Source organism: Penicillium brevicompactum (genome assembly GCF_028827555.1).
Source record: "Penicillium brevicompactum strain IBT 35665 chromosome Unknown utg000001l_segment0_segment0, whole genome shotgun sequence".
Lineage (NCBI taxonomy): Eukaryota > Fungi > Ascomycota > Eurotiomycetes > Eurotiales > Aspergillaceae > Penicillium > Penicillium brevicompactum.
The window spans coordinates 1863952-1891249 of NW_026623203.1; the positions used below are offsets into that span (position 1 = coordinate 1863952).

Below are 27298 nucleotides of genomic sequence, written 5' to 3' on the forward strand. Positions count from 1 at the left end.
AATCAACTTTCTACTCCTTGCCCCTGGCGCTGACCGACTCCCGGACTCAACACAGTTTGTCCGGGATTTGCTCATGCGTGTCGATCTCATCCGACTTTCGGGAAAGATACCCCCAGAACATGTTACACAGATTTGACTGCATGATGCATCTTTCCAAACAAGAACTGCCTTTCGTCACACCTGGGCATGTGCTCAATTCGGGTTCTGATAAACGAGGCGTGGAGGGCACTTGAAATATATTTAAGGAAAGGAAGTATCTTCTTTTTTTAATAAATGGTAAGAAGCCTTCCCTCTCCATCCTCCACCCTTTCCGCTGAGATATCAAAATGAGTCTGATACGCGATGCGCCCCTTGGGCAGCTGCTGCGATGGGTGACGGGAAATCGAGTTTTACTTTATCCAGAGGAAGATCCGAGCTTTGCCTTGGAGAGAGAAACCAGAGAAGGAACTCCCACCGAAAAATCAAACTCGCAACTCAACTCCCCATGTCCGTCTTCTGAAGGGCTTCATAATTCCTTCGCTCGGAAAGGGGAAGAATCAAAGCATGTGGTTGGCTGGTATGGGGACAACGACTCATCTTACCCAAGAAATTGGTCCACATGGAAGAAAAGACTTGTCGCATTGCAAATATGGTATGAGTTCAAATACACCTTTCCATTCCGAATCAAGAAATCTCCGAGCTCAGCTATTTGTTCCAGCCTCTATACATTTGTCGTGTACTGCGGTTCATCAATTTACGTTCCAGCTGAACCGTAAGTCAGCCACCTCTAAGTGAGACTCCAGTCTTCCGTGAAAGGCTCACATGTACTTCAGTCAAATAATGGAGCAGTTCCACGTGAGTCAAACCAAGGCCTCGTTGGGACTGGCCTTATATGTTCTGGGCTGTAAGTACTGTGATGTATCCAAATATGACAACACAACAGAGTCTAACTCGATCAATATATAGATGGAATCGGTCCACTCCTCTTTTCGCCATTGAGTGAAATTCCAGCACTGGGGCGCAATGTCCCTTATCTGAGTTCTTTTGTCGTATTTGTGATCATATCTGTACCCACCGCTTTAGTGGAAAATTACCCCGGTCTTATGATTTTGAGGTTTCTCCAAGGCTTCTTTGGCAGCCCATGTTTGGCCAGCGGCGGCGCTTCAATGGCAGATATGGTAAGCCCGATGCATATGACACCACTTCATACCTCTTTGAGCCATAGCTAATTGGTTGATAATTGTTAGTATGCTGACATTGATATACCGATGGGTTTGACTGGTTGGGTGGCTGCGGCCTACGGTGGCCCAGCACTTGGTCCTCTTCTGTCCGCTTATTCAGTTCCAGTAAAAGGGTAGGTTTTGTCATATCTGATCGACGCCATTATAGGTGATACCTTCTGACCATACTAGATGGCGATGGGCCATGTGGGAAATCCTTTGGATGAGTGGGCCTGTCCTTATCATTATGCTAGTCTTTCTTCCAGAGACATCTGCCGATACCATTTTATTACGTCGTGCCCAGCGAATTCGAAGGGCAACCAATAATCCAAACATCCGATCTCACGGCGAAATTTCCCAGGAACACTCGACCTTTTGGGGACTGATGGGTTTCTCACTTGTTAAGCCTATGGAGATCATGTTCAAAGACCCTGCCATACTTTTCACCAACATCTATACTTCACTGGTGTATGGAATATATTACTCATTTTTTGAGTCTTTTCCACTGGTTTATCCAGTGATTTATGGCTTCAGTCCTGGCCAGTCCGGTTTAGTTTTTGTTTCTCTGGCTGTTGCATGTGGAATTGGAATCGTGGCTTACATTACCTACCTGTACACATACATGATACCGGATCTCAAGAAACACGGTCATCGGAGCCAAGAACACCGCTTGATACCAGCTGTGATCGCGTCTCTTTTCCCTCCGGTTGGACTCTCTCTCTTCGGTAAGAATCAAGCTACTCATGATTTATTGAGACGAGATGTGCTAATGGGCATTAAACCCAGCATGGACTTCTAGAGAATCGATTCATTGGATCGTGGGCATTATTGGGATTTTATTATATGCAGCTGCGGTGTTCATCATCTTCCAGTGCATATTTGTCTACATTCCTCTCGTGTACCCACGTTACGCTGCTTCTCTTTTCGCCGGGAATGACTTCTCACGCTCTGCCTTTGCCTTTGCCTTCATATTATTCTCCAGGTTTATTTTCGTCGATTTGGGGATTGGAAAGGGCGTTACAGTGCTCGCCGGCTTGAGTGTCCTTGGGATTGTGAGTTTCGATGTTTGCCCATTGATCGCTAGCCTCCACCAGCTTTCGTCGATTGATCATACTTTTATCTTTTCGATTGGACTGGTTAAAACTAACATATGCACAGCTCGGAATGGTCGTACTCTACTTCTACGGTGGTAAGCTACGTGCTCGATCGAAGTTCACGGAGACCAAGGATGTTTAACCTTCACGGAATCACCAATCCACTCGTATTGCGTCTTATTCAAATGTTGGAGGGTACATAGTCATCGAGAGACGGAACACTCAGCCCTGAAGGCGGATATGCGGAGATATTTGAATTGACCAAGTACAATTTCGGAATAATTTTCCTGACCACGGCTCCATCTGAAACCTGCGAGCTTGTACCATGTAAATCGGTAGCGACTGAAACAACTCTGAAAGTAATCACAGCAGTGTACCAAGCACCTCATGTATCCCCGGGGTCATGTCCTTGTCATTACCAAATACTCCCATACTGGGGGCTGCGTAGCGTCCGATCCCGCAGTGTACTCTTCGATTTCGAGAATTGATGTTTCCATGGGAGCAATGCTTTCGTGAATGTTGATCAGAGACTTGAGCGGGATTGGAACTTTCGTGTTCACAAGGCATTTCAATAGAATGCATGCTCCATTGATTTGTCCTTGATCCAACAGGTGAATGCACGTCTGCCATTTCTGTCTTCATCCCATTGATACTGGCCTCCAAATTGTTGACGATTGGACTTGTTGCTTTTGTCACTGTCTGTCACTGCACCTGGCATGATCTTCTGAAGTTGTTCCTTCATCTCAGCCGACATCTCCTTTGTCTCGATCGATTGTGAATAGTGTGGTTGTCACTTCTGCATTTGTAATATCGATGCTGACTTGCAAGTTGTCATTCGTTGGGCTCATTGCTTCTGCAACTGCGTCTGCAATAATGTTCCGAACTTGTTCGCTCGCTTCATTTGACCTCTTGGTGGTTTCAATAGGTTGGCGATTCACTCTGGGTTCGCTTTGGATGTACCAGCATCAGTAGGCGCCGTTAGAAGGAATCTGCGGCCGACACACTTGACCCATTCACCAAGTATGGGTTGTAGTTCGCCTCTCCTATGGGTTTCGCACTGAACCAAGGCATTGTGTAGTCAAGTGTGTGCTCAAAAAATGAAAAGGTGGGAAGAAACAATGTTCCTCGTCAGTTTCCAAGTTGCCTAGGTGGTTTGTCTATTCCTGGAAGGTACGCTAGGCTCCGATCTGGGAATTCTTCCTTCCCTTTGATTGGGTTACCATATCGGGGGTAGCTTCCTGAATAATTTTACCACAACGTACAGCAAATTTAATGAAGCATTTAATTTGCACCGTTTACATCTAACATCCGATATGGTGTAGTGGCTAACATCGTCGTCTCTCACACGACAGCCGGGGGTTCGATTCCCCCTATCGGAGTCAACTTTTTGATGTTTTTGGATCCGATAAGGACCAATGCGACTTACTCTCAAAATCAGTAGTCCTCCCGAAAGACCATAATTTTTTCAACTTCCTTGCCAGCATTGTTGGTCTCAACCCAGGCCCGCCACATGCCACTGCAATTGAAGTCAAAAACGACCCGCCCATGATGCAGCTTAGTGTTCGCCGATCCAGGTCCTGCAAGTTCCGCCTCTATGCCGATCATGCCTCCTGAGCCCTCGCCTGTCAATTCCCATCTTGACCCAGCCGACCGTTGGAGCTCGCCCCCGGGCCCGGCTACGGCACTCACCGCGTCCGCTAGGCCCAATTGAAATTTGCTTGGAGAAAACCTCAGCATTGAGGCAGTGGTACGTGCAGCCGCGACGCGAAGGAACGAATCGCCATTCCCGGTTCCAGAGATTGCTATTGCACGCCTCCTGATGGGCTGTTGGGCAGATGATTCGAAATTTGGAGTCTTTTCAGAACCCGAGTCCGGTCGGTCGGAGTATTGGGCACTGTGAAGAGAAGAGTAACCAGGGGAGCTTGGACTCCATAAAAGCTGTGACATGCAATCCCCCAGATATGTTCTTGCATCGCGTAGGAGGTCGCCTACTGAAGATAGGTTTGATGTCGCCGTTTGACCAGCACTTGATACCAGTTCATCCCACGCCTCAGCCCAGAATCCTGCACCAAGAGTTGGTGTATCACCAGTGCGCCCGGGTAGTTTATTGGTCAGACCACCAGTGCTTGTCGCAACGGCAAGATTGCCCCATTGGTCCAGACAAACACATCCCACAGTACCTTGGCTCAAGGAAACAGGCTCTTCCTCACCCTTCAGACCTCGTATGTGCTCATCCCACCTTTTTTGCGTCCAGAACCACTCATCTGGTTTGAATTCGAGTCCCCAATCCCTGGCAAGAGTTTCAACATGAGGACCCGCTAGCTGGGAGTGCATATTGCCTCCATCATTGGAAGGCGTCCCGTCTGGGTTGATGCCTGATCTCAGTAGTGATTCACGGGCAAGGCGGATGGGGTGGCGGACGTTGCGAACACCCATGACACCCACACCACGTTTTATTGCACCTGGTTGTGCTGCATCGTACGGCTGCACGGATGTAACCATGACCGAGGCTTCCATCTCGATCGTGCCTTCGGTGGTAAAGACGCTACCTCGACCGCAGTTGAACAGGGGGTCATCTTCTAGTAAAGAGACTGCATGGACGGCTGCGTCTAGGGCTGTGGCGCCATTTTTGAGGAGGTTGTTGGTTGAGCGGAGGTAGGATTGGAGCGAGGCATGGTGGGCGGCATAAAGATCAGGTGGTAGCTTTGAGCGATAGAAGGTGCCTGCACCACCGTGAATGATCAGAGTTGGCTCGAAAGTTGCAGACATGATGATCCCTGGGCAATAGCAAATGCCATGGTTTGGGTGGAGAGTGCGGGGAAACTCAAAGCGGAGTCAACAGTGGATTCTCGAGATCTGTCAACATACATAGATCTCAGCCCCGTGTTCAGGTGGCGATCGTGATTGAAGCGGGTACTTTGTTTTCAGAAGCGTTCAAAGTCTTCGCAACTTGCATTTATCGAGTATATCAAGATCAATTCTTCATGATTACTGCAACACCAGCCCGAAGATGTGATCTATCAACACTGGAAGTATCGGAATATCTTTCATCCCGGCATCCATAGGTTTGCATGTGCCCAGGTGAGCAACTGGTCAATTTTGCGGCCTCTATGATAACGATCGCAGCCATTATAAGCCTCGGACTCAGGTTTCCAAGCAGACTGTTAGAAAGCTCTGTGATGAATTCTGATATGATGAACGATATGCCACTCTCTATCTCGATATATTACGATATCAGGTACGGTATAGCCTTGGAATATTTCAAAAAACATTGCGAAAGACAGTAAAAAAGACAGTAAAGTTTTCAAGGTCCCAAGATTATTGGATGAAGGTCAGGCAGACTGAAAAGTGTATTCTAAAGTATTGGAGGTTCAATACTTATTAAATACATTTGTGCATACATGCAATAGAATATTTGACGGCGAACATGTATTATCTTCACAAACAACTAGGTATGCGAGGAAGGCAAGTATAGAAATTCCTTGGGCAGGCAGTCCGGTTTCCTACAACAAAAGAGCTGTACCTGGGTCCGCGGAGTGTTGATCCGCATTCCCGAGGTATGCATCCATGAATGGCCAGAACAAAGAATCTTGAGACCGGGTGAGGAGAGCAGATAGATATCTGGGGAGAGGCTTGAGCACAGTAAAAGTCTGTCCGGCACTCCTAATCCGAATCTTGAAATAGAACCCAGGCTCGTTCCCCAGATACAATTGGATGTTGATCTCCTGAAGCGCCCGAGATGTCGGTGGCGAACGGGAACATATCGACACGTGACCATATCCGTTCAAGATAAGAAAAGTCCGCTCGCCCTTATCGTCCACGGGTGTTGTTGTTCGATCCAGTCGCATATATCCTCGCCTCTACCATCGACTACCGCGGTCTTCAATTAAACCCGGTTTTTATACTCCCGCCCCCTCGGTCGACCAAATATCTTTACTATGGACCACTCTCGGGATCCCTGCCCATATGTCGCCCTGAGCGATTTCGGTGGTGCCTTTTGTATGGGTGTATGTTCTGATCGTTCTCACATGCCCATCTCAAAAACAGTTGAATTGACCTCGTTTTTCTACAGGCTATCGGAGGTGCAGTCTGGCACGGTATCAAGGGGTTCCGCAACAGTCCCTACGGCGAGCGACGGATAGGTGCTCTCACAGCCATCAAGGCTCGCGCTCCTGTTCTGGGTGGTAACTTTGGTGTTTGGGGTGGTCTCTTCAGCACAGTACGTTCAAACCCTCGTCGTTCCTGAACCTGTTTCAGCAGTCAGCAGACATCGCTGACATCCACAAGTACGATTGCGCCATCAAGGGCATTCGCAAAACAGAAGATCCCTGGAACGCGATCAGTGCCGGTTTCCTGACTGGTGGCTCTCTCGCTATCCGTGGTGGTGTCAAGGCCGCCCGCAACTCCGCTATCATGTGTGCTGTTTTCCTGGCTGTCATTGAAGGTGTCGGCATCGGTTTCCAGCGCATGATGGCCGACAACACAAAGCTCGAGCTTCCTCCTCTTCCTCCCTCCGAGCAAAAGGCACTCGCTTAAACGATGCCGAATTCGCCCTCTCTCACTCTCGCATCCACACTACCATGCGATCGTTCTCATTACACGGTCGCCTATAACTGCACATTTCGCGATTCCTCGTTTTATATCATACATGAGCATATGTTTAGGTGTTTGGCCCGGATCATTATTTTACGGCACGGAGGTTCTCGGCTTTTACTCTCCCCCTCTTGTCGCGCTTTCGCATCGCCCTTCCGCCGATTGTGCCCTTGGAACTATAATGCTTGGATGGCGGGCTTGTCCTGCATGCAGTTCTGGGCATTTTTGAGCGACTGTTGGGGGCTTTCGCCCTTCAAAAGTAAATCTCCTACTCATCCTGCCAGAAGCATATGGCACATATAGAATTCTGTACATTAACGCATAGATACCGTCATAATACGCAATTTACTTCATCTTCACTGGATTCGATATCATTCGTTACACTCATCAGGTTTGGATTGACCATCGGGTATCATGCTTTAAAATAATACAATTGGGCCGTTGGGCCATGCAAGAGCAAAACATAAGTGGTCGTCATGATGGCAGGTTCCAGATGAAATCTAAAGCGCCACCCTCATACATGGGGAACTGGCCACTGTTGCTCATCCCAAAGGGGGCCATGGATGGATCAAAAGGCAGAGAAAGCCAGTCATCTGAACTGATCTCGTTTAGGGATGGAATGAGCCCCAGGTCTGGCGTGAGGTCCTGTGATACCGGGGTGTTCATGGCATGCGAGCGATTCCCAGAGTCCGGCCAGTGCGGCGGTCCCATTGAAGATGTGCGCGTAGCGCCCCGGCTATTCTTGACAGTTCTGGAAGAAGCAAGCAGGTTCCGGCGCAGTCGCGAGACATGCATATCCAGCAAGGTGGCATAGCGGGTGCTGAGGTGGACATCATCCAGTGCATTGGATTTGAGTGCCTTGATGCTTTTTTCTAGGATCTCAAGTGAGTCATGGAGTTTTGCTTGCCGGGTACCTAGACTGAGGGCCTTCATCAAGAAGATCGATGCACTCGTGATGCGAAGCACGATGCGAACTGGTGAAAATCGCAACGCGTCTGCGTCCGCCAGGTGGGTCACCTTTTGCAATATTTGACAACATCCGTCGATCACTTCTTGAATGTATTCATAGTCTGTTGGGTTGATGGTCATCGGTCGTACCTCCTCGAAGTTGTTGGTATCATTCTCTGCCACTGCACGTTCTACAACGGCCTGCATCCCCACTGAGTGGGTGTACACGCGAACAAAGTGGTATTCAATAAAAAGATCATTGAAAAATGCCTTATCAAGTACCTGGGGTTGAAGGTACTTGTCTTTCCATTGATCGAGTAGCGGTCGGAAATGTTCCAGTAGGCCCACATAGCGACCACTGTGCAGTTGCTGGCGTGCGAATGCGGCAGAAGGGAAGAACATGTCAGTCACGGACTTGGCGAGCTTGGTTAGCTCAATCCACGAGTCCATGAATGTGAGCCACGTGCTCCCAGGCGGGCTGAGCCCTTGTGGCTTTCGCCCACCAAGAATAGCATGGTTCAATGACTGGGGAATAGGCGACATGCATCCAATTCGCCAGGCTAGTTGGTTGATGTACACGTATAGAAGACGCTGTACACGCTGCCAACGGAGAGTCATCTGATCTCTCCATTCTGGCTCTTCCGCTGGCGAGCTGCTCTCCTCTGTTTCGAATATTCCCAACTCGTGGGCGAGAGATAGTGCACATCCCAGCAGCATCCAAGACATTTGGTCCGATCGTCGAGCTGGCTCGATCATGTCTTCAACCCAACGGCCGGCTGGCGCTGAGTTCGACTCGCTGCTCTCATGATACTTGGGTGCTGATGGTATTAGATCGTCATCCCAGCCATCGGTTTCGGGCGGGAAATGCAGTGAGCGAGGATGCCACTCTGAGATCAGAAGCAGTGCTTCCACGGTACCAAGACTTCGCACTTTCGACTTGGTGGACTTCTCTTGCCCAAAGATCAACCTCATTGTGAGTTGTTGGCAATGTTGCCAGAGGCGGTGGTGGATGAAGAAATTCCTTGACTCTCCCCCAGCGCCAGGAAGAACATGATAGCGAGACGATATCATTAGAATTGTACAGCAAAGGACTGGCTCCCGGGTGATCAGCCAATAATGATAGCGATGATTAGCGTAAAAGTCGGTGAGAATAGGTGATAAACAAGACATGTTTTTGTAGAACCTGTCATTAAGTTAGCCTTCAATCAAAAACATCGTGAACGGTGAGTACTGACAGGTCGATAAGGGTCACAGCCTCGCTAGCAGTGAACCAGCCCATTTTGACGAACCGACATGCCTCCCATACATTGAGGGTATCCTGGGCAGCACTAGATAGCTGAACTGGACGAATTACTCGAGTGACTGGCTCGAATGCAGTATCGTAATTTCCTGGAGTTTGGTGTTGGCTCGGGCCTGTCGATTGACCACCGCTGCCTGACTCAGGACTGGCATCAGTGTGACTCTCCTCTTGGGCAGTTGCTGCCTCGAAAAGAATGTTCAATGCGTCATTCCCACTAGCAACAACAGTTCGCATCATAGAGCTGGACAGCGAAGAGTTTGATCGATGCTTGGTGGTTTCGTGTGGATGAGACAAATTTTGATTAGACTGAAGAGGTTCAACAGCGCCATTGTGAGTGAAAGCGCCATTTTTTGGGGGCGATATTCCATTTGGATATGACCACCCAGATTGTAGATTGGGCGATTGCTGGAAGTTGTTTGCCTCGGGCGTAGGGTTGCTCAAGTCGCTCGCACGACGAGAGTAGTCAGTGCGACCCTGAGAACGAATCGAGTCTTCCGGCGAAGTTGCCGTCAGCTGTCGGACATGCCGGGGTGATTCATCGGGCTCATAGCTCCCAGGTGATCGAGCTAGAGCCGACCAGTCAGATATCAACAAATTTTCGACATGGTCAGCATTGTATTCCAACCTACCTCGTTTGCGGGACCTCTCCCAGGCCCGTTTCTCGGGAAATACACACTCTCTCAGCTCTCTACGGCAACGCGCGCATGGTGGGCCGATCGGAAGACCGTCTGAATCGGTTCCTAGGTCGCATTTGGCCTTGCGCTGCCGGCAAGGGATGCATGCCTTGTAGGTGCGCTGGTACGGCTTGTCCGGGCGGGATGGCCTGACACCATCCATCGTCAACCGTTCCTGAGCGGGCTCAGGGGCTTCAAGTGGACTTTGTGGGTATTCTGCGATGATACCATGGACATTGCCAGGGCATGGAGGTGAGATGCGACGACAAGGATAATTAGCCGGCGGTAGCCGCCCCGCCCCGCGTCAGCTCCTTCACGGCAGCCATGAGAGGAACGGACCTTCAACAAATGGGAAATTTGCTAATATAAACAGGAGAGAAGGTTCGATTTCTGCACGACTTCAAGGCTAGGCTATTGAGTTTATATTATTCGCCGTCAAGTTAGGGTCAATTCATGCATGTCACTAGGTGCCCCTGCGTGGGGTGACGAAGAGTACAATTCAGAGATGTGTTGCACCTAGTCAACACATCTCAATTGAGAATAGTATGCAAGAAGAGATTTAAACACCACCCTGAAATGCAATCCGGTCAATTGAGTCTCGGGTTGAGCCTCGGGCCAGTAGTGAAATTGATTCCTGAAGATTATGGCATCACTACGGAGTACCCAGAGACAAAGTAACTGACTAATTGACTATTGGCAGCTGGGCACAGTGCATATTATGACGAATTCCAGAACATCCGAGCATATAACCTGCCGAGCCACCGACGAAAGGACAAAAGACTAGTGTCTGAGGATCAGAGCGGAAATGTGCAGCGCTTGGGCTCGGGTGTCCAACCCCCGGAATTCATTCCGCGCTGGACTATACCCGTCAAACAGCATGTCTTCCTATATCTGGCGAGGTTGACGGGACACATGATCCGCTGTCCACGGGTTGAATCCATGTAACAGTGTATATTATGCGAGCTTCATAGTAAAGTTTTTCTTCCTTCCGAGAACCCCTTGTCCTTTTATAAAGCTTGAAGCGTATCGAAGACCAGCTCTTAGTATACCACGCATCGTACAAAATGACAGAGACAGTGACTCTCCATACCTACTTCCGATCCTCCTGCTCCGCACGGCTGCGTATTGCCCTGCATCTCAAGAAGATCCCTTTCAAGCCAGTTTACGTGAACTTGTTGAAGGGCGAGCAGTCATCCCCAGCCCATCTATCCATCAACCCATCAGGCACCGTTCCCACACTCGTCGTCCAGCGTGACTCCAAAGACCCGGTCGTAATAACTCAGTCACTTGCGGCCCTGGAATACCTGGAGGATGCATTCCCAGACAAGGGCCCAGCTCTGTTGCCTCCGACTTCGGATCCGGAGCGTCGCGCACTTGTGCGCACACTATCACAGATCATCGGATGTGATATTCAGCCAGTCACAAATTTGAGGATCCTCAAGCGAGTTGCGCCCCTGGGTGCTGACCGAGCAGGTTGGTCCAAGGATTTGATCGAAGATGGATTAAGGGCTTATGAGGCTATTGTTGCCAAATCCGCGGGCAAGTTCAGTGTCGGGGATCAGATTACTATCGCTGATTTGTGTTTGATTCCTGCTGCTTGGGGCGCTGAGAGAGTTGGTGTTGATTTGAGGACATTTCCGGTGACAAGTTCAATTGTGAAGAACTTGGAAGAAGAGGAGGCTGTCAAGTTGGGTCATTGGACGACTCAAGATGATACACCAGAGGAATTGCGGGTTGTGGGTTAGTTAGTCAAAATTCCATTCTTGTGGATTGGGAATTGGTTGCCCTTATCTCAATGATTGCTTTGACTTATATGACATGGTAAACTTTCTACAGACTGCTCAATAAGGCTGAACATAAGATGATAGCATTCTAGATAAATAACTAATTTTTGAAAATTACTGCAGAGGGACAGCAGGCAGGATGGTGCCAACACAGTCGCCAAAGCCGACATAGTTACCCTCAGTGCCCGCCATTCCGCGGAGGGTAACTGTATCACCATCCTCCAAGAACATGCGCTCGGAACCATCAGCCAACTTCAAGGGTGTCTTTCCGTTGGTCTGCTCCAGGAAGCTACCCTGAGACTTGGCCTCGGTGCCAGAGATGGTGCCGGATCCGAGTAAGTCACCGGTGCGCAGATTGCAACCCGTGATTGTGTGGTGAGCGACCATCTGGGGGAAAGAATAGAGTAGGTTACGGGCATTGCTCTTGGAAATCAAGGTTGGTTGGCCGCCTTGGTTCGTGACCTCGACGTCGAGGGGGATTTCGTAAGCACTTTCAGCACGCTTCTCGCGCAGGTAAGGCAGAAGCGACTCGCGGTTGCCAGGCTCGAGACCAGCCGCGCGGAAGGGCTCAAGGGCATCAATCAAGACAACCCAAGGAGTGATAGTAGTACCGAAGTTCTTGGCATTGAAGGGACCCAGGGGGATGTATTCCCAAGCCTGGATATCACGGGCGGACCAGTCGTTCATGAGCACCAGACCGAAAATGTGGTCCTCAGCCTCATCAATTGGGACAGGCTTGCCGAGATCATTGGGCTTGCTGATAAAGCATGCAAGCTCCAACTCAATATCAAGCTTCTTGCAGGGGGAGAAGGTAGGGACTTTGGGATCGGCGGCTGGGTTGGCGAGGATTTGACCCTGAGGACGGTGCAAAGACGTGCCTGAAGGAACCACCGAAGAGGCACGGCCGTGGTATGCTACAGGCAGATGCTTGTAATTAGGCTGGAGAGCATTATCCGGACCGCGGAAGAGGACTCCAATGTTATAGGCGTGGTTCAGACCGGCGTAGAAATCAGTGTAGTCGCCGATCTGCATGGGAACGTGGTTGGTGACCTGGGACAATGGCAGAAGCGCCGACTTCTGCAAAGACGCATTGTCCTTGAGGATCTGAGGGAATTGGGTGTCCGCGCGGAATACGTTCTGTAGGTACTCGCGCACCTGTCGATGCACAGGACGACCGAGCGCAGCGAAGTCGTTCAGTGTTGGCTGGCTGAAAACTGCCAGATGCTGTTGGATCGCTGGAAGCTGTGAAAAGCCTCCGGAGGAAGCAAAATCGCTCAGGTTCAGCGCATGATCACCGATAGCGATTGCGGCAACTTTTGATGCAGACTGCGCCGAGATGATGCCGAACGGGATGTTGGCCAGCGAAAAGGGAGAGTTCCTGGGAATTTGGAGCCAGGATGCCATGATGAAAGTAATTTGAAAAAGTGAGAAAGAAGCCCAGAATGATCCTAACAGTCTAATATTTACAGGCCAACAGTGCGGAAATGTCCCGCTCCCCCGCATCCAAGCGGCGCGGAAGGGGAGGGTAATCGCGGGAATTTCCATCCGCGGTTGTGACGTTTGTTGCTTTGCTTCGTCCTCGGCCTTGTCTTTAAGCCCAAAAGCTCGCATTTAATACTCTCCACATAGGACTAAGCACATAACACATTAAGCATCACTCAAAATGCCAGTCACAAACTTCAAACACCCCGATCCCTACAAATACCAGACAGGCTTCGACTCGCACCACGAGTATGTGTTTGTTCTTCAATTCCAAAAGTTAAATTTAACAAGTTACCAGAAGTGAAGCAATCGAAGGGGCCCTTCCAATCGGTCAGAACTCTCCCCAGAAAGCTCCATATGGGCTGTATACCGAGAAGCTCTCGGGCACTGCCTTCACCGCACCCCGCCGCGAGAACAAACAAACATGGGTCTACCGCATCTTACCAGCTGCAGCTCACGAGAATTTCATTGCTGAAGATGTCGACTCATATCACACCAGCATGACGACTGAGACGCAGAAGCTTCATCACATTCCGAACCAGCTGCGGTGGAATCCGTTCGACCTTGACGAAAAGGTAGACTGGGTGCATGGATTACATTTGATCGCAGGATCGGGTGACCCAACATTGAAGCAAGGTCTAGGAATCTTACTTTATGCGGCTGGTAAGGATATGGGCAAAGAGGCCTTTTATTCTGCGGACGGTGATTTCTTGATTGTCCCTCAGCACGGTGTGCTGGATATTCAAACCGAGCTCGGTCGCATCATTCTCCGACCGAATGAGATATGTGTCATTCCGCGTGGTGTGAGGTACGTGCAAGCTTCGTCCCCCAGAACTATCTTCTTATTGACATTGGTCTTTCAGATACCGAGTAACCCTCCCGGATGGCCCTGTGCGGGGCTACATCTGTGAACTATACCAGGGTCACTATGAGCTTCCCGAGCTAGGCCCCATTGGCTCCAACTGCTTGGCCAATTCGCGTGATTTCCAAGCGCCCGTGGCGGATTTCGACGACGAAGACGAAACCGAATACAAGCTTTACAGCAAGTTCAACAACACCCTGTTCTCCGCCAAGCAGAATCACACCCCGTTCGATGTTGTCGCTTGGCATGGAAACTACTATCCTTACAAGTATGATCTGGGTCGATTCAACACCATTGGATCTATCTCGTTCGATCATCCCGATCCCTCCATCTTCACCGTGTTGACAGGTCCTTCGGACCATGTTGGCACGGCTATCGCTGATTTCGTCATCTTCCCACCACGTTGGCTGGTGGCCGAGGGAACCTTCCGGCCACCATGGTACCACCGCAACACCATGTCGGAGTTCATGGGTCTGGTCGCTGGTGATTATGACGCGAAGGTTGGTGGTGGCTTCCGACCGGCGGGTGCCAGTCTGCATAATGTAATGAGTGCACATGGTCCAGACTCGGGTGCTTTCGAGGGTGCCAGCAATGCAGAATTGAAGCCGACCAAGGTGGGAGATGGAAGCATGGCTTTCATGTTTGAAAGGTGAGTTCTATACATTCATCCGCCTAAAATAGCTTCTGACAATGGGTTTAGTTCTCTCATGGTTGGTGTTTCAGAGTGGGGATTGAAGCAGTGCCAGAAGGTACAGCCAGAGTATAACGAGCACAGCTGGAAGCCTTTGAAGCGCCACTTTGTCAACCCTCTCAAGAAGACTTGAGCGGTTGAAATTCAACGAGTAAAATGTTTGATACTCAGTAGATCTCGGTTTGTATTTATCTTATTCTAGCCTTGGAAATACTTGAAACCAACTTCACTCGTGAAATTGCCGGCCACTAAAGATGCTGAGACGTACCTAATGAAGAAGTTTTTTGTATCAAATTCTATTAGAAGAGAGATTTATAGACACTATTCACCCCTCAAGCTCCTTCTTCAAGGCTTCCTTCACAATGGCACCGCACATCTTTGCATAGGGATTTGTCTGAACAGCAAGCTGCTGTGCAACTTTATTTCCATATCGACCACCGAAAAAGAAATCCTGGCTCGCCATTTCCTCCAGTTGATCAGAAGTAAGGTCGCGCAGGCGTTCCGGCCCCGTCTGACTGTCTTCAGGATAACTTTTCTTAACTCGAGCTGCTTTCAAAAGGAGGTAGCCTCGATGTGTGTGTGCATCAGCCAAAAGACGTGCTTGTGCGCCTGAGACAGGATCGGCAGGAGAGGCGGGCGTAGCGAGTTTGATGGCTTGACCTAGATCTGAAAAGATGCGGGAGCATAGTTGAGAAGTCTGTGGAGAAAACAAAGCACCATCTCTCAGTTCAGTACTGGGGTCTCCGCCGCCGCCGGTTTCTTTGTTGTAAATCAAGTCGGCCAGCAGCCGTAGTGTTTGGGCTCGGTTTATGTATGCGGATGGATATGTTTGGTTCTGCAAAATAAGATCGTCGAATTTATTTAATGCAAATTTGACATCTTCTTGGCTTGGTGATTCTTCTCCTTGCACCTTGCGGATTATGTCTGATTCGCGCTCCTTGAGCATAGCCAGGGTTGGCTCGGAAATGTTTAGTGATGAAGGCCAAATTGGAAGAGAAGAGTCGACGGTGATCCCTGACGAGGGGGAGGATTCAGCGTCAAAGAGGGCTTGAAGGACGGCTGAATCATTTGAGGTTAATGATGGCCGCGCTGGGGTGATGGAAGTCATGTTGAATTCTGCTCAATGATCCGCGGATATGTTGATGAAAAAATAGCAGAGTGCTTCGAGATGGTCAGGGTGATTGAATCAGTAGAAGGGCGTAGTGAAAAAAAGAAAGGAGAAATTTGGACAAAAAGAAGATATGATTGATGCGCGGATGTTGACAATGATCTCAGTGCGGATATTTCCGGCTATTACAGGGTCCTGCAATAGCCGGGAGGTAGATGCCTCCAAAGTTGCAAGGCGCCGATCTAAAAGATACCCGAAAGAAAGAACGGATACTGGAGGTACTCCAGAGTTCCCATTTACACTTAAAAGCAAAGCGTGGCTTTAATTTGCTAGATATCATTCAACCTCTTCCTTACTCCCTCAAAGCCTTTTAGACCCTTCAAACACATAAATCAAAATGGCACCATCAGCTATTTCCAATACGCCGCCTCCTTCCACTGCTGGTGACACTTCTTCTGTGTCTAGCTACCGCGGATATGACCATGTCCACTGGTATGTGGGCAATGCAAAGCAAGCCGCCAGCTACTACATCACCCGCATGGGCTTCAAGCGGGTTGCCTACAAGGGCCTGGAGACCAACAGTCGCAATATTTGCTCTCATGTCATCAAAAACGGCGACATTACTTTCATCCTAAGTTCTCCTCTGCGGTCACTTGACCAAATCGACCGTTTCGGGCCCGAGGAACAAGCAGAGCTACGGGAGATCCACGAACACTACGAGAAGCATGGTGACGCAGTCAAGGATGTTGCTTTCGAGGTTGATGACGTTGATGCTGTCTTCTTCGCTGCTGTGAAGAATGGTGCCAAGGCTGTTTCGCAGCCCAGAATTCTCGAGGACAAAGATGGCCATGTGAAGACTGCGACTATCAAGACTTACGGCGAGACGACGCATACTCTCATCGAGCGTAACCACTACCGTGGCGCGTTCATGCCCGGATATCGTGCTGAGGCTGGAGATGCGGACCCAATCTTGAAGTTCCTACCTGAGGTTCGTCTCGGGAAGATTGACCACTGCGTTGGAAACCAAGACTGGGATGAGATGGACGAGATCTGCGAGTAGTAAGTGACAGCAACGCGGCTGGAAATCATGACAGACCACTGACCTCTGAATTCAGCTATGAGAAAGCCCTTGGATTCCACCGCTTCTGGTCTGTTGACGATAGCCAAGTTTGCACGTGAGTCTTTCTGCTTTTGGTAGTGACCTTTGGCAGTCTGCTGACCTGATAAGTGAATTCTCTGCATTAAAGAGTATTGTCATGGCTTCGCCAAACGAGATTGTAAAGATGCCCATCAACGAGCCAGCAAAGGGAAAGAAGCAGTCCCAGATCGAGGAATACGTGGACTTCTACAACGGGGCGGGCGTGCAGCACATTGCACTACACACCGATGATATTATTCGTGATATCACCAACCTCAAGGCAAGAGGTGTTGAGTTTATCAAGGTTCCCGACACATACTACACGGATATCCAAGTCAGACTTAAACAGTCTGGCCTGAAGCTACAGGAGGATTTCGAGACAATCCGCAGTCTGGATATCCTGATCGACTTCGATGAGGGTGGCTACCTCTTGCAGCTCTTCACCAAGGTATGTAATACTTTATTTGCTCTTTATTTATAGACACTAATCTCTGCAATAGCACATTCTTGACCGACCTACCGTCTTCATCGAGATCATTCAGCGGCACAATTTTGAAGGCTTCGGAGCGGGCAACTTCAAATCATTGTTCGAAGCAATTGAACGGGAGCAAGAGCTTCGTGGCAATTTGATCTAACGCCAAAAATGATGTGCTCGGGGGTAAGACAGGTCTTCAAGTACTTGCATTCTGTATTTAGCGATTCCAAGAACATATCTCTATGAATATTTTTTCTACTTTTTCAAGGTTCACTTGTAAATCAAACCAAGTTCGCTTTTGAGGCTGGGATCATTTCCAATAGATATATAGTACAGAGACCAGCCTTGGAAACAGTCCACAACTGAATTTGAACCTTGGAAGGATCCGTGGACCAAGCCGCTGCGGCCACCTGCATTGAGTCTAAATGTATGAAGAATTGGGCACTGTTATGATTCTGTTCCTAATATCGGTCCGTCTATTTGCGTTTCGATGTCTTCGACGTGGGAGCATTCCCTCCAACTCTCTTGAACTTTCTCGGATCTACCAGCATGTTAGATAGCCATCACAGCTAAACCCAAAGGAAAGCACTTACCTTTTCGGCTCATCAGGGCACGGTTTCTTGTTCCCTTTCCGCCTTCCCAGAATCCACTTCCTGCTTTGCCAATAAGAACAGCTTTACAAATACCACAATTTTCGGGTCTGTAGATTTGTTCGCGTGAACAATAACCACAAATCATACGGTTGGCATGCTCGTTTGGGTGGTCGGTCTCCGCATCGTGACATCTAAATAAGAAGTCAGCATGCGTGAAAAACAAGAGGGAGCTTGTGTCAGAAAAACATACTTATCACACGGGAAGACTTTAGAACAGCAGCTGAATCTGTGGAAAATTAGTGACCGTAGCCATACTGGGCCCAAGAGGGAAACATACCTAAACCAGCGTTGACTTTTGGCATAATGCTGACAGCGACCACGTCGGGGAAGCTCCTGTCCTGCCACAATTCCGAGAACCTCCTGAGGCTAAATGTGAGTTTAGCATATTGCTCAAATAATTTGGCAAGCGAGACAAACCTTTCTCTTAAGAGGAAGAGCCCCACGAGCAGAGACTAGAGATCACAGTAAGCAAGGGCATACAGCCAGGGTTCCTGATGTTTAACACTCACTTGCTGCACTGCCCACCAACAAGAACTTCACTTCGGGAACCTTGAAAACTAAAATTTATATATTAGCAGCTGTGGCTGGTGCCAGAACACCTCAGAACCTACCCATTTTACGATGACACTGGCGGCAGATAGCCATTGCGCTTTCACCACGAACAGCAGGGACACCAGGTGCAGGATGAGCAGTCGAACACTCTGAACAGGTAGGAATGAAGTCGCTACAGCCAGGGACGTTAGCACAAAGCAATCAAAAAAATGAAAAATAGAGACCAAGACCAACCTAAGCAGCATATCTCCAATCGTACAGCCATCCAAGTCGATATATCCAGCGCGATTAGCATGAGAATGCATCAACTGCCTGCGGAAGGCTATGAAATCGAGTGTCAGCATGCCACTAGAATCAATGTACTAGCTCATTTGTCCACTTACCAACACTCATGTTGTTAGCACACTTTTTGCAAGACTCCTGCTTCGCCATTTGGCCTTTCTCGTCTGTGATCTGCGGCACATTCTTGATATCCACTGCAACCTTGCACCTATCACATTTCACAGTGATGTTGAGGCAAGTGAGTTCCAGCAGCTCGATTCCATATAGCTCCAGATACGGGAAAGACAGTGCAACGCCCCGCCCAGGCGCATTGTTGTCCACTGCCACAGGAACAGGCGCACCGCCTTCTTCGTCTTCTTCGTCTGAAAATTCATCCTCGTCGTAGCTTGATTCATCTGATATTCCTTCACCGCCGCTATGGGTGTCTGGAACTGACCACTCGGGCGGGCGGGGAATGACGTGAAGATGCGGCCGGTCTTCGTCGTCATGCGCTGGCAGTTCAGGAGGGGCTGTGGAAAGATCAACGTCTTCGGTCTCTTCCTCTTCTACCTCTAGCGGAATAAGGTCGGTAGACTCTTCATGATCTGGCAGAGATGTCTCGGCAAATTTATGGATATTGCTCGCGAGGTAGTTGATCTGAGACACCAGACTTAGTTGGGAAGTCTGTTGAACCCATTGAGTAAATCCGAGTTCTGTAGCCTTGGTCTCATTGCCTTCAACACCCTGAAGCTTGATTGAACTTTGTTCGAGTGGGTACAAGGGGGGCACAATCAGCTTCACAGTCTTCAATGCCTGAATCGCTCTTGGTAAGCGATCCTTCTTGGTGGGCTGAATCGGTATAACGTATGTCTTGCCGTCTGGCGCTTTTTGAAACATAGGAAGTCTACCAAGTCGCGCTTCCAATTGCTTTGTCTCGAGTGCGCGGCGTTTTTCAGCTGCAGCTTTGGCCTCAGCGGTATGCTTAGGTACCACTCTCTGTGGCTGCAAATTCCGTTGGGGCTGAGCAGCACTCGAGGCTGGCAATTTAGCTTGAGCAACGCTTGGCTGGCCTGTGACTTTCTCTGGAGCTTTGATGGGCTCTTTGGCCGTTGCTGGGTCCCCATGATTAGCAAAGAATTTGAGCGTCGGCCCTCGCTCCAAGGTCGTGAGCAGAGGCTCGAGCTTCTTGTCTAGACTGTTCAGCCACCCCAGTAGCGTTCCTCGGCCATTAGTTCGATAAGTGAAATCGACAATATCATCAAAGCCACGGGCGACGTTTGCTTGGTATGCAGATTCCATCTCAGAATTACTGACTGTAAGCGTGGGACGCGCTTGCGGGTACGACTTGGGAACATGGAGTATGCATTGAAGCCTTTCCAACTCGAATGGGAAGTCGGGATCCGAGGGGACCAATCCGAAGGTCAGCGTAGTGCCTTGATCATCATTGGTCTCGTGCGGGCGATAACGCCGCCTCAATTGATTGACTTGGAACTCTCGTGGGTTCGACTGTTCCATCGAAGAAACAGGTCTCTGAGGTTGGACAGAAGTAGTGTCAGTTGATTTTTTAGCTGACTGAGACCCACTGAGGGACATGTTCCGGGTCTCGGCGACAAGATTTTGGGTTGATATCGAAGTAGTATCATCAGAAGCTTTAGTGGGACCTTGCTGTTTCGATTGTACCTCTTTGGGCTCGAGAGCCGAGGCATCGTGCAGGTATGGGCAAGCTACACCCATGCGACATCCTTGAGCAATGTTAGCATTTGATCTGAATGGCACATGTCGTGATGGCAGGTGATCGGAGTGTCAAATAGGAGCGAGGCAAACATAGAGGTCAGCTATATCATGCAATGATAGACATGACCTCGGTATCATTCTTTGTCGAACATGAAAGATACTGTATAAAAAGATTCCCAAAAGGGCTTACTTGTAGTACCCGAGATACAACGGCGCGTATTCAATGATAATTCCACCATTGCAGGGACAAGATGGGGCCAAGACTCCTTACAGATCATGAACTCAAAAGTGAAGGCTTACCCTTTTTCGTTTTGAAGAAACGACACTTGCCCTGTGGCCTAGTCGATGACTGGCGGGCAGCACTCGACTCATTTGTGGATGCGACGCCATGAGACCGGGCCTCTGACAACTCATCGTTGGTCAATGAAGATGGCAACTCTGTACCTGTTCAATGAAAAGCATGAGCGTGTGATCAAAAAGGTTGCGGGCCGCGGAGTTTGATCTAGGCGTATTGGCGAGGGGCTACACGCCCGAGAGCACGGGGATGACGGGCTGGGTGGCAGATGCAACATGTGGTGCATGGACATGCAACAGGGGCTGAAATACGAAAGCATTTGTGTGGAGGTCGACCCAGAAGAATAACTCGAGTAGATCTCTTGGAGTTGATTGGGACAAAAGGCTCCGACTGGGCTTTCACAGAAAAGCCAATAATAGAACAGTGCTCAACTCACCTGGAACCTGGGGTGCTGGACCCGCATGGTCGTCAAATGACCCATCTGCCATGCTGATTCGGAGCCTCGAGCTGTTTCGCAAAGGAAGATCCAGACCGGGGGCACCTGCTGGGGTCTGTAGGTGACGTGAGTGCCAGCGCAGAGATCGGGTGACCTTGAAAAGATCGACAGGACCAGATCTGCGCAGTAGGTAAGCCGAGATGTGCGACCGTCAGAGATCTTCAAAAATCACAGGGTTTAGCAAAATGGAATAAGACAAGGGAAGCTCTGTACAGTAATTCCCACGTGACAAGAAGAGACTGAAGCTCTCAGCTAAGTACCGCAGCACACAGTGGGGGTGAAGTTATACAAACTGTTGATGCCAAGACTTTAGCGGAACCGATGATCTCATTTGACTCATCAAATTATCTTCCTGAGTCATTCTGAACAATGTGGATTTGCGGTACGGAGTAGAGGCGAATGTATTCGATATTTCTGGGGTAATACTGAAGTGGGAGTCCACAAATCACTGCCCCTCAGCATTTCATCGAGCTCGATGACACAACATACGAGTGTGACTACTATGTACAATTTAACCGAGGCCAGCTTCAGCTGCACATCTTCGTGCTCTCTACGGAGTATACGGAGTAATGGAAAAGGGATCTAAAAGGAATCTGATGAGCGAATTTTTCGCGCTCATCAACTGCAACCCCTAGTACTCCGTATATCCCAAAGCAGGGCGTTTGCCCCGATCCAGAATAAGAATTGCGAATACTAAATGCACCCCGAGTATTCCAAAATGAAACAGCATACAAGGGATTCATTGCCACCACAACCCATTTCACTCGAGGGACCAAAGAGGCAATAAGCAGAAGGAAACAGGATTCCGGAATCCTGACTGCCTCGCTGGCAGATACTACGCAGGATTAGCGGCATACACACCGAATCTCCCAACCTCCACGGGGGGATACCCCTTATCAACAAAGGAACATCGCTCCGATCAGAAAAGTGGTGATAACATAGAATTGAAATGGACATCCCCCGAGAGTAATACGACCCGACAGACAAGTTCCCGCAATCTCCTTCAACGGCCACCAGTCACGGGGACCGGTCGGTCCGCGATGCGCGGAGAGGGTGAGGGGTTCGCTTTCGAGAATTCTGCATCCCTGCGCGACAAGAACGCCTTCGCTAGGGTGCGCGTCTAACTGGGATGCAACATCTGGTATTCGCCATATACTGAATTTCACTACGTGTATATATTTTCTTTCATCGTGCACTGTTCACAATAATTTTGAAGTAATTATCAACTATGACTTCACACTCTTTTGGTATGAAGTCATAATATGCTAGCACAACTTGTATATCGAGCAGAACTACTCCGTATACAGAATCTTCATTACAGAATCTTCATGAAAGCCCACAATTAGTTTCTCCGTGCAAACTCCGATGTTTAGGATTGTCGTAAAGCATGTAAACAGGTCCATCGTATGAAAAGTACGAACACATGTGGAGCGAATTGGAAAAAAAAAACCTGAACAGTGCGACGAGATACATGTATGTACTACCTACAGCAAAGCACTTGGTAGATTACAACGTACAAGGCATATAGTAAACATGTGTGGTCAACCAATTTGATAGCGATGCTGCTCTCATGTTGCCACTTCCCATCACCGCTGTATATTGCTCGAAGGGACAGGAGTGTGATTGAAGGAAATAGTACGGAGTATTTGCGAGGCTGTCTGAGGGTCACTTGCATGTACCGAGTACTATGTACATAAACCCTGCCTGTGGCTTTCGCTAGTGACTTGGGCGGTATCCAACCCAAGCCATCGGGGAGTGAGGCTTGTGTCACAAGATATACTTGCGTTTTAGATATAACAATCCACATGGGTGCCTGGTTCGCACAATCTGGCAGTAGGTAATGTATGCGAATTGCTGATCTTCGAGACCCCAGAACATTCTTGAAAGTCTTCCGCTATGATCATGCAGCTTAACGCACTCCGCACCGGGGTCTCAAGGCTTTCATGTATGTATGTCGCGTTTAAGGCTCGGTCAATTGTATTATAATACGGCAATTACTAGAAAGGTATGGAGTTCTGCTCCGGTATCAAAGTACCGCGGTAATAATCAAATGGGGTATAGCGTGTGTTACAAGCGTTTTACACCGAAAGAGGAAAGGCGTGAATCGAGCCTCGAACTCACCGACCAACCGGATCATCCTTCCAGAAGGCTTCCAGAATTTAGCGGTCTTCCGTGGGATTAGAGACGTTTGACCGTGGTTTGGGCTTGTAGTTCTGTGTTTCCAACAAAATATCGGCAGTTTGGAATATATCGATCTACCTGAGCAAGTCTCGCTGTGTATAATCACAAACAAGTCACAGTCGATATAGTTAATTGTATAACATTTGATGAATCGCTGTATCTTGCGGGGTCTCGGAGTACAGAGCTCCCCGTAGACAGTGGACCCACGTGATTCTCTCCACTGCACAAGGCCTAGAATAATGGTTTCGCCAATCATGGGTGGCACAATTGTGTTATTTTTTTCATGTCCAGCAAGAACAGGTATGTCAATCGCGCAAGGGCCAGTTCCGGACGCCTCATTCGGGACTTCACCGAATATTTATTACATCCAAGGTTGTACTCCGTCCTCGTACGTTATACTGTGATGATTTTGCCTCAGTGTCAATTCCAAAACCCGCGGCCCCGTGACTCTGGCGAAATGTAGCATGAAGGACCGGTCGGCCATGGGCACTACTACTATCTATAGAACATAGGGTCACCCGTGGACATGTCGCCGCATGATGTATCTTAGCGTTTTCTTTCTCAGCAATGCGAACGAAGCCCTCGAAAGCATATTGCATTGCATGGTTCAACTCTAAATGGATATCTTTAGTATCAGTACGGAGTCCTCCGTACGAAGATCAGGTTGTTCTAGAGCTCAAGAGGCCTAGGCAGGGGTTGCATGGCCTAGGGCCAGCCGATCTTTTCAAAGTGGATGGCGATCGAAAGAATCCTCGTTGACTCTTGCGCGTCGAGATGTGTTTGAAACCCCAAAGAGAGGGGATAGAATAAAGCCAAAGCTGCACGTAATCAGCCACAATGTTTATATAAAGGCAAACCTTCCTTTTAGGCTTGTAGATGCGATAACTTCGCATATCCAAGACATGTCAGACATTCTGCAAGCTGCATCGGCATGCCGAAATTGCACGTCGGGCGCGCATCACCAACCCGAAAAGCCAGTTAGGCGTCAATCCTGCAGAATGAAGAAGGTGATATCCACTTTACCGTTTTGTACGCGGTTTTCATCGAGGATTCAGCTCCTTTGTTGATCGTGGAGAGGTCCGTGGGGGTCACTCAGCAAGTTCGTGTTCTGTTGCCCGTAATGAATCTGTATTGAGTCTCAAAGAGGCAATGCGGAGACACAAGCTGTCACTGCAATACAAAACTGAATGGAGAGATTCTGTTACCGGTGAGACGAGCCAACGGGACGTGCGGAATCGAAGGCTGCGAATGATACCAGTCCCTGATCTGTGGTTGACCCACTAAAAAACCCACCTTTGAGACTGCTTGAGCTGAGATCAAGAAGACTCTTCTGGCCGGCAAGGGGAAGATTGAGCCCTAACCGGGCAGGTGGATTGTGGAGATGGAAGCGGCTTGAATGTGCGCGCACCGTCCGGAGTAAGTGCATATGGAAATCAGTGATGAATCTAGCCAATAGAAGCTTCATATCGCCTTGATCAATTCGCAGGATTTCGATTCATTCGGCAGAAGCTAGAGGTTTAATGGTCGGATCTGGCGATGTTCTGCCTCTCGGTGAATCTCTTTCTGGCACCAGGTTCGCTACAACCATGTTATTGGTCTTTGTTTGATCTTTTTGTCCGTGCTTTCCATATTTCGAGGATTTTCTGGTTGGAGCCCCACGGCCTTTCGGAAATGACCGGAGTTGTTGGAGTAGTTCCTAGAAAGGTAAAGGTGTCGGGCGTTTTAGGAGAAAATTTCATCAACCCCCACACCCGTTTGAGGTGGAATAGAGCCATTTTGATGTATGACTAGCTGGGACATCTGGGGGTCGCTTCAAACAACACATTCAATAACTTGTGGCATAATATCATGAAATGGTAGAAGGACGAAGAAAACGAAAGATGTCGAGCAATGTAAATAGTAACCCAAATGCAAATCCCCTCAAAAGCGACCCATAGACTCCACCCCCGGAATCATGTGCGCCGGTCATGTGCAGTTGCCACATGAGTGGGACTGTCAAGTATAACACGTTAATCAATACATTGGGATGATATGCTTTCAATAACCAGGTACGCTTCAATCAATAACTACGGCACAAACCATCTTAAGACTTGGAAATAAGCATATCTTCCCTAAACGAGGGACCCGAGGTAGCATAAACGCAATTATGCCAATTTATGACATCAGTTCTTGATCTCCTGAATCCCAGACCTATAGTTTCCAGATCTACACGCATGAACCAAGAATCCAACACGCTCTGACTCAAGGCAAGTATTCATTATTGAATACTAAGCACAAAGCGGCGAAAGGCGAAAGGCGACGGAAGAATGATGAAAATGAATTTACTGGATGACCCATAATGTCATCATGGGCGATTCAACGGAACCAGGCCCTGCTATACTCCGTACCACTGCTCCAAAAACGGCTAACACATAACAAAGCCAACCTCCAAGGTCCCGTAGACAGCATAGACAGACATTTAAAAAGTATCAGCTGAACGCAAAATCACGAATGAACAAAGTTTGAATTCACACAAAGCAAAGTCCAGGCCTAGATCTAATTCTCGCCAGCCACAAGGCGCGAAGCAGAGCCCGAGCCCAATCCCCTCGTTCCCCTCCATCTATTCTCACCCATCCACCCCAGATCCCCGATCGATGAGCTGGCCGGCAAATCATGCAGAGCAAAAAGCCACCAGTGACTGAGCGCTTATCTAGTCAAGTCGTTTTCAAGCCCACCTCCTCCTCCCGAGTTCCCCGGGAGCTCTGGCCGCAGGAACTAATGTAGAGAGATGTCATGGCTTGCCCAGCATGTGCAAGCGACCAATGCGATGACGACGAAGGAAAATATCGCCGAGGGATTATCACTGAAGGATTTGACCGGTCTTTCAATATACCTCATTTACTTTGCAGGATTCGTACAGAGGAGCAACGCGTCGTGAAGACTTGGTTGTTTAGTGACCTCGAAATCATATGAGTTCTTGTTTGAAACATGCATTAGGCCCAATTGCATAATTAGAAGTACCGAGTATTTTAATTGCGTTCTAGATCTACGCGAGGGTTCTCGAGGGAGATTGGTACTTTTGACACTTAAACTAATTCCCAGGCTTTGGGGGTCGAACGGGCACTGGGGTGTTAGCTGGGGCGGCTTTTTGTGACCCCCCTGTATCATCTTTTTTTTTTTTCATCCCACATGACCATTTTTTATTTTTTTAGATCCTGGAAAGGATCTGCGCGAGGTCGCTGAAACGTCCATCGCCTGGACTGATAACCACATAGCCAGATCTTTTGATACCATTCTAGGCAGGTGGTTACATCTAAGTAGCCTCGGAGTACAGCTTCCTCCTTTGATTATGCTTAAGAATAAACTTACATCGCGACATCCTTGGAAGTGCCCTACGACTGGGCACAGATAGAGTTCAAGGTAGATGTACTTAAGATATAAGCATATGTTCTAAGAATCTCAAGTCCCGAAATACTTTGGTGCATCTCTTTCCCAGACGGGTAGACCGGTGCCTAGCTAACTCGATAATGAATCATGACCACCTGCATCCACACTGCAAGTACTCCGTACGGAGTATCATCAGCCATAGACTCCTCACTTTGATACGTGTCAGCGCCACAAAGTCAACCCTTGGATTTCCACATGATTTCTCTGGCGCCGTTGTCGCAGGGATGGCCGCCCGGGAAAACCTTCTACGGACCTCCGATCCTCCGTGCTCTGCAGCTCTCAAGAGCTATCTATACCCAAGTACGAAGTACTTTGTAGCTACCAAGAATGCTGACCCAGACCGCCAGTTCAG

The 27298-nt window shown here is 48.9% G+C and overlaps 11 protein-coding genes across 11 annotated transcripts; 5 read left to right on the forward strand and 6 right to left on the reverse strand.

The window, feature by feature from the left end:
* Window positions 1-326: 326 nt before the first annotated feature.
* Window positions 327-2435, forward strand: N7506_000475 (MFS transporter; the record flags this gene model as incomplete). Its single annotated transcript, XM_056949771.1, has 7 exons — window positions 327-751; window positions 813-883; window positions 946-1157; window positions 1227-1333; window positions 1392-1924; window positions 1986-2251; window positions 2358-2435. 7 exons carry the CDS (start codon window positions 327-329, stop codon window positions 2433-2435), a joined length of 1692 nt encoding a protein of 563 aa, XP_056815686.1.
* A 426-nt stretch (window positions 2436-2861) lies between these two features.
* Window positions 2862-3047, reverse strand: N7506_000476 (uncharacterized protein; the record flags this gene model as incomplete). The annotated part of the gene is made up of 1 exon (XM_056949772.1): window positions 2862-3047. One exon carries the CDS (start codon window positions 3045-3047, stop codon window positions 2862-2864), a length of 186 nt encoding a protein of 61 aa, XP_056815687.1.
* Window positions 3048-3727: 680 nt separating this feature from the next.
* On the reverse strand, window positions 3728-5062 carry N7506_000477 (isoaspartyl peptidase/L-asparaginase; the record flags this gene model as incomplete). Its single annotated transcript, XM_056949773.1, has 1 exon — window positions 3728-5062. One exon carries the CDS (start codon window positions 5060-5062, stop codon window positions 3728-3730), a length of 1335 nt encoding a protein of 444 aa, XP_056815688.1.
* Window positions 5063-6231: 1169 nt separating this feature from the next.
* Window positions 6232-6829, forward strand: N7506_000478 (protein transporter TIM17; the record flags this gene model as incomplete). Its single annotated transcript, XM_056949774.1, has 3 exons — window positions 6232-6300; window positions 6366-6512; window positions 6581-6829. The coding sequence occupies 3 exons, from the start codon at window positions 6232-6234 to the stop codon at window positions 6827-6829; spliced, it is 465 nt and encodes a 154-aa protein (XP_056815689.1).
* A 531-nt stretch (window positions 6830-7360) lies between these two features.
* Window positions 7361-9971, reverse strand: N7506_000479 (uncharacterized protein; the record flags this gene model as incomplete). The annotated part of the gene is made up of 3 exons (XM_056949775.1): window positions 7361-9017; window positions 9070-9700; window positions 9764-9971. The coding sequence occupies 3 exons, from the start codon at window positions 9969-9971 to the stop codon at window positions 7361-7363; spliced, it is 2496 nt and encodes an 831-aa protein (XP_056815690.1).
* Window positions 9972-10872: 901 nt separating this feature from the next.
* maiA (maleylacetoacetate isomerase MaiA) lies at window positions 10873-11553 on the forward strand (the record flags this gene model as incomplete). Its single annotated transcript, XM_056949776.1, has 1 exon — window positions 10873-11553. One exon carries the CDS (start codon window positions 10873-10875, stop codon window positions 11551-11553), a length of 681 nt encoding a protein of 226 aa, XP_056815691.1.
* Window positions 11554-11706: 153 nt separating this feature from the next.
* Window positions 11707-12996, reverse strand: fahA (fumarylacetoacetate hydrolase FahA; the record flags this gene model as incomplete). Its single annotated transcript, XM_056949777.1, has 1 exon — window positions 11707-12996. The coding sequence occupies one exon, from the start codon at window positions 12994-12996 to the stop codon at window positions 11707-11709; it is 1290 nt and encodes a 429-aa protein (XP_056815692.1).
* A 259-nt stretch (window positions 12997-13255) lies between these two features.
* On the forward strand, window positions 13256-14760 carry hmgA (putative homogentisate 1,2-dioxygenase (HmgA); the record flags this gene model as incomplete). The annotated part of the gene is made up of 4 exons (XM_056949778.1): window positions 13256-13323; window positions 13373-13882; window positions 13938-14585; window positions 14637-14760. 4 exons carry the CDS (start codon window positions 13256-13258, stop codon window positions 14758-14760), a joined length of 1350 nt encoding a protein of 449 aa, XP_056815693.1.
* A 192-nt stretch (window positions 14761-14952) lies between these two features.
* On the reverse strand, window positions 14953-15735 carry hmgX (the record flags this gene model as incomplete). The annotated part of the gene is made up of 1 exon (XM_056949779.1): window positions 14953-15735. The coding sequence occupies one exon, from the start codon at window positions 15733-15735 to the stop codon at window positions 14953-14955; it is 783 nt and encodes a 260-aa protein (XP_056815694.1).
* A 397-nt stretch (window positions 15736-16132) lies between these two features.
* N7506_000484 (4-hydroxyphenylpyruvate dioxygenase family protein) lies at window positions 16133-17508 on the forward strand (the record flags this gene model as incomplete). The annotated part of the gene is made up of 4 exons (XM_056949780.1): window positions 16133-16794; window positions 16851-16910; window positions 16964-17321; window positions 17374-17508. The coding sequence occupies 4 exons, from the start codon at window positions 16133-16135 to the stop codon at window positions 17506-17508; spliced, it is 1215 nt and encodes a 404-aa protein (XP_056815695.1).
* A 316-nt stretch (window positions 17509-17824) lies between these two features.
* N7506_000485 (CHY zinc finger protein) lies at window positions 17825-21331 on the reverse strand (the record flags this gene model as incomplete). The annotated part of the gene is made up of 11 exons (XM_056949781.1): window positions 17825-17889; window positions 17942-18132; window positions 18192-18227; window positions 18279-18367; window positions 18419-18453; window positions 18511-18558; window positions 18613-18725; window positions 18788-18875; window positions 18937-20556; window positions 20849-20992; window positions 21280-21331. The coding sequence occupies 11 exons, from the start codon at window positions 21329-21331 to the stop codon at window positions 17825-17827; spliced, it is 2481 nt and encodes an 826-aa protein (XP_056815696.1).
* Window positions 21332-27298: the final 5967 nt, after the last annotated feature.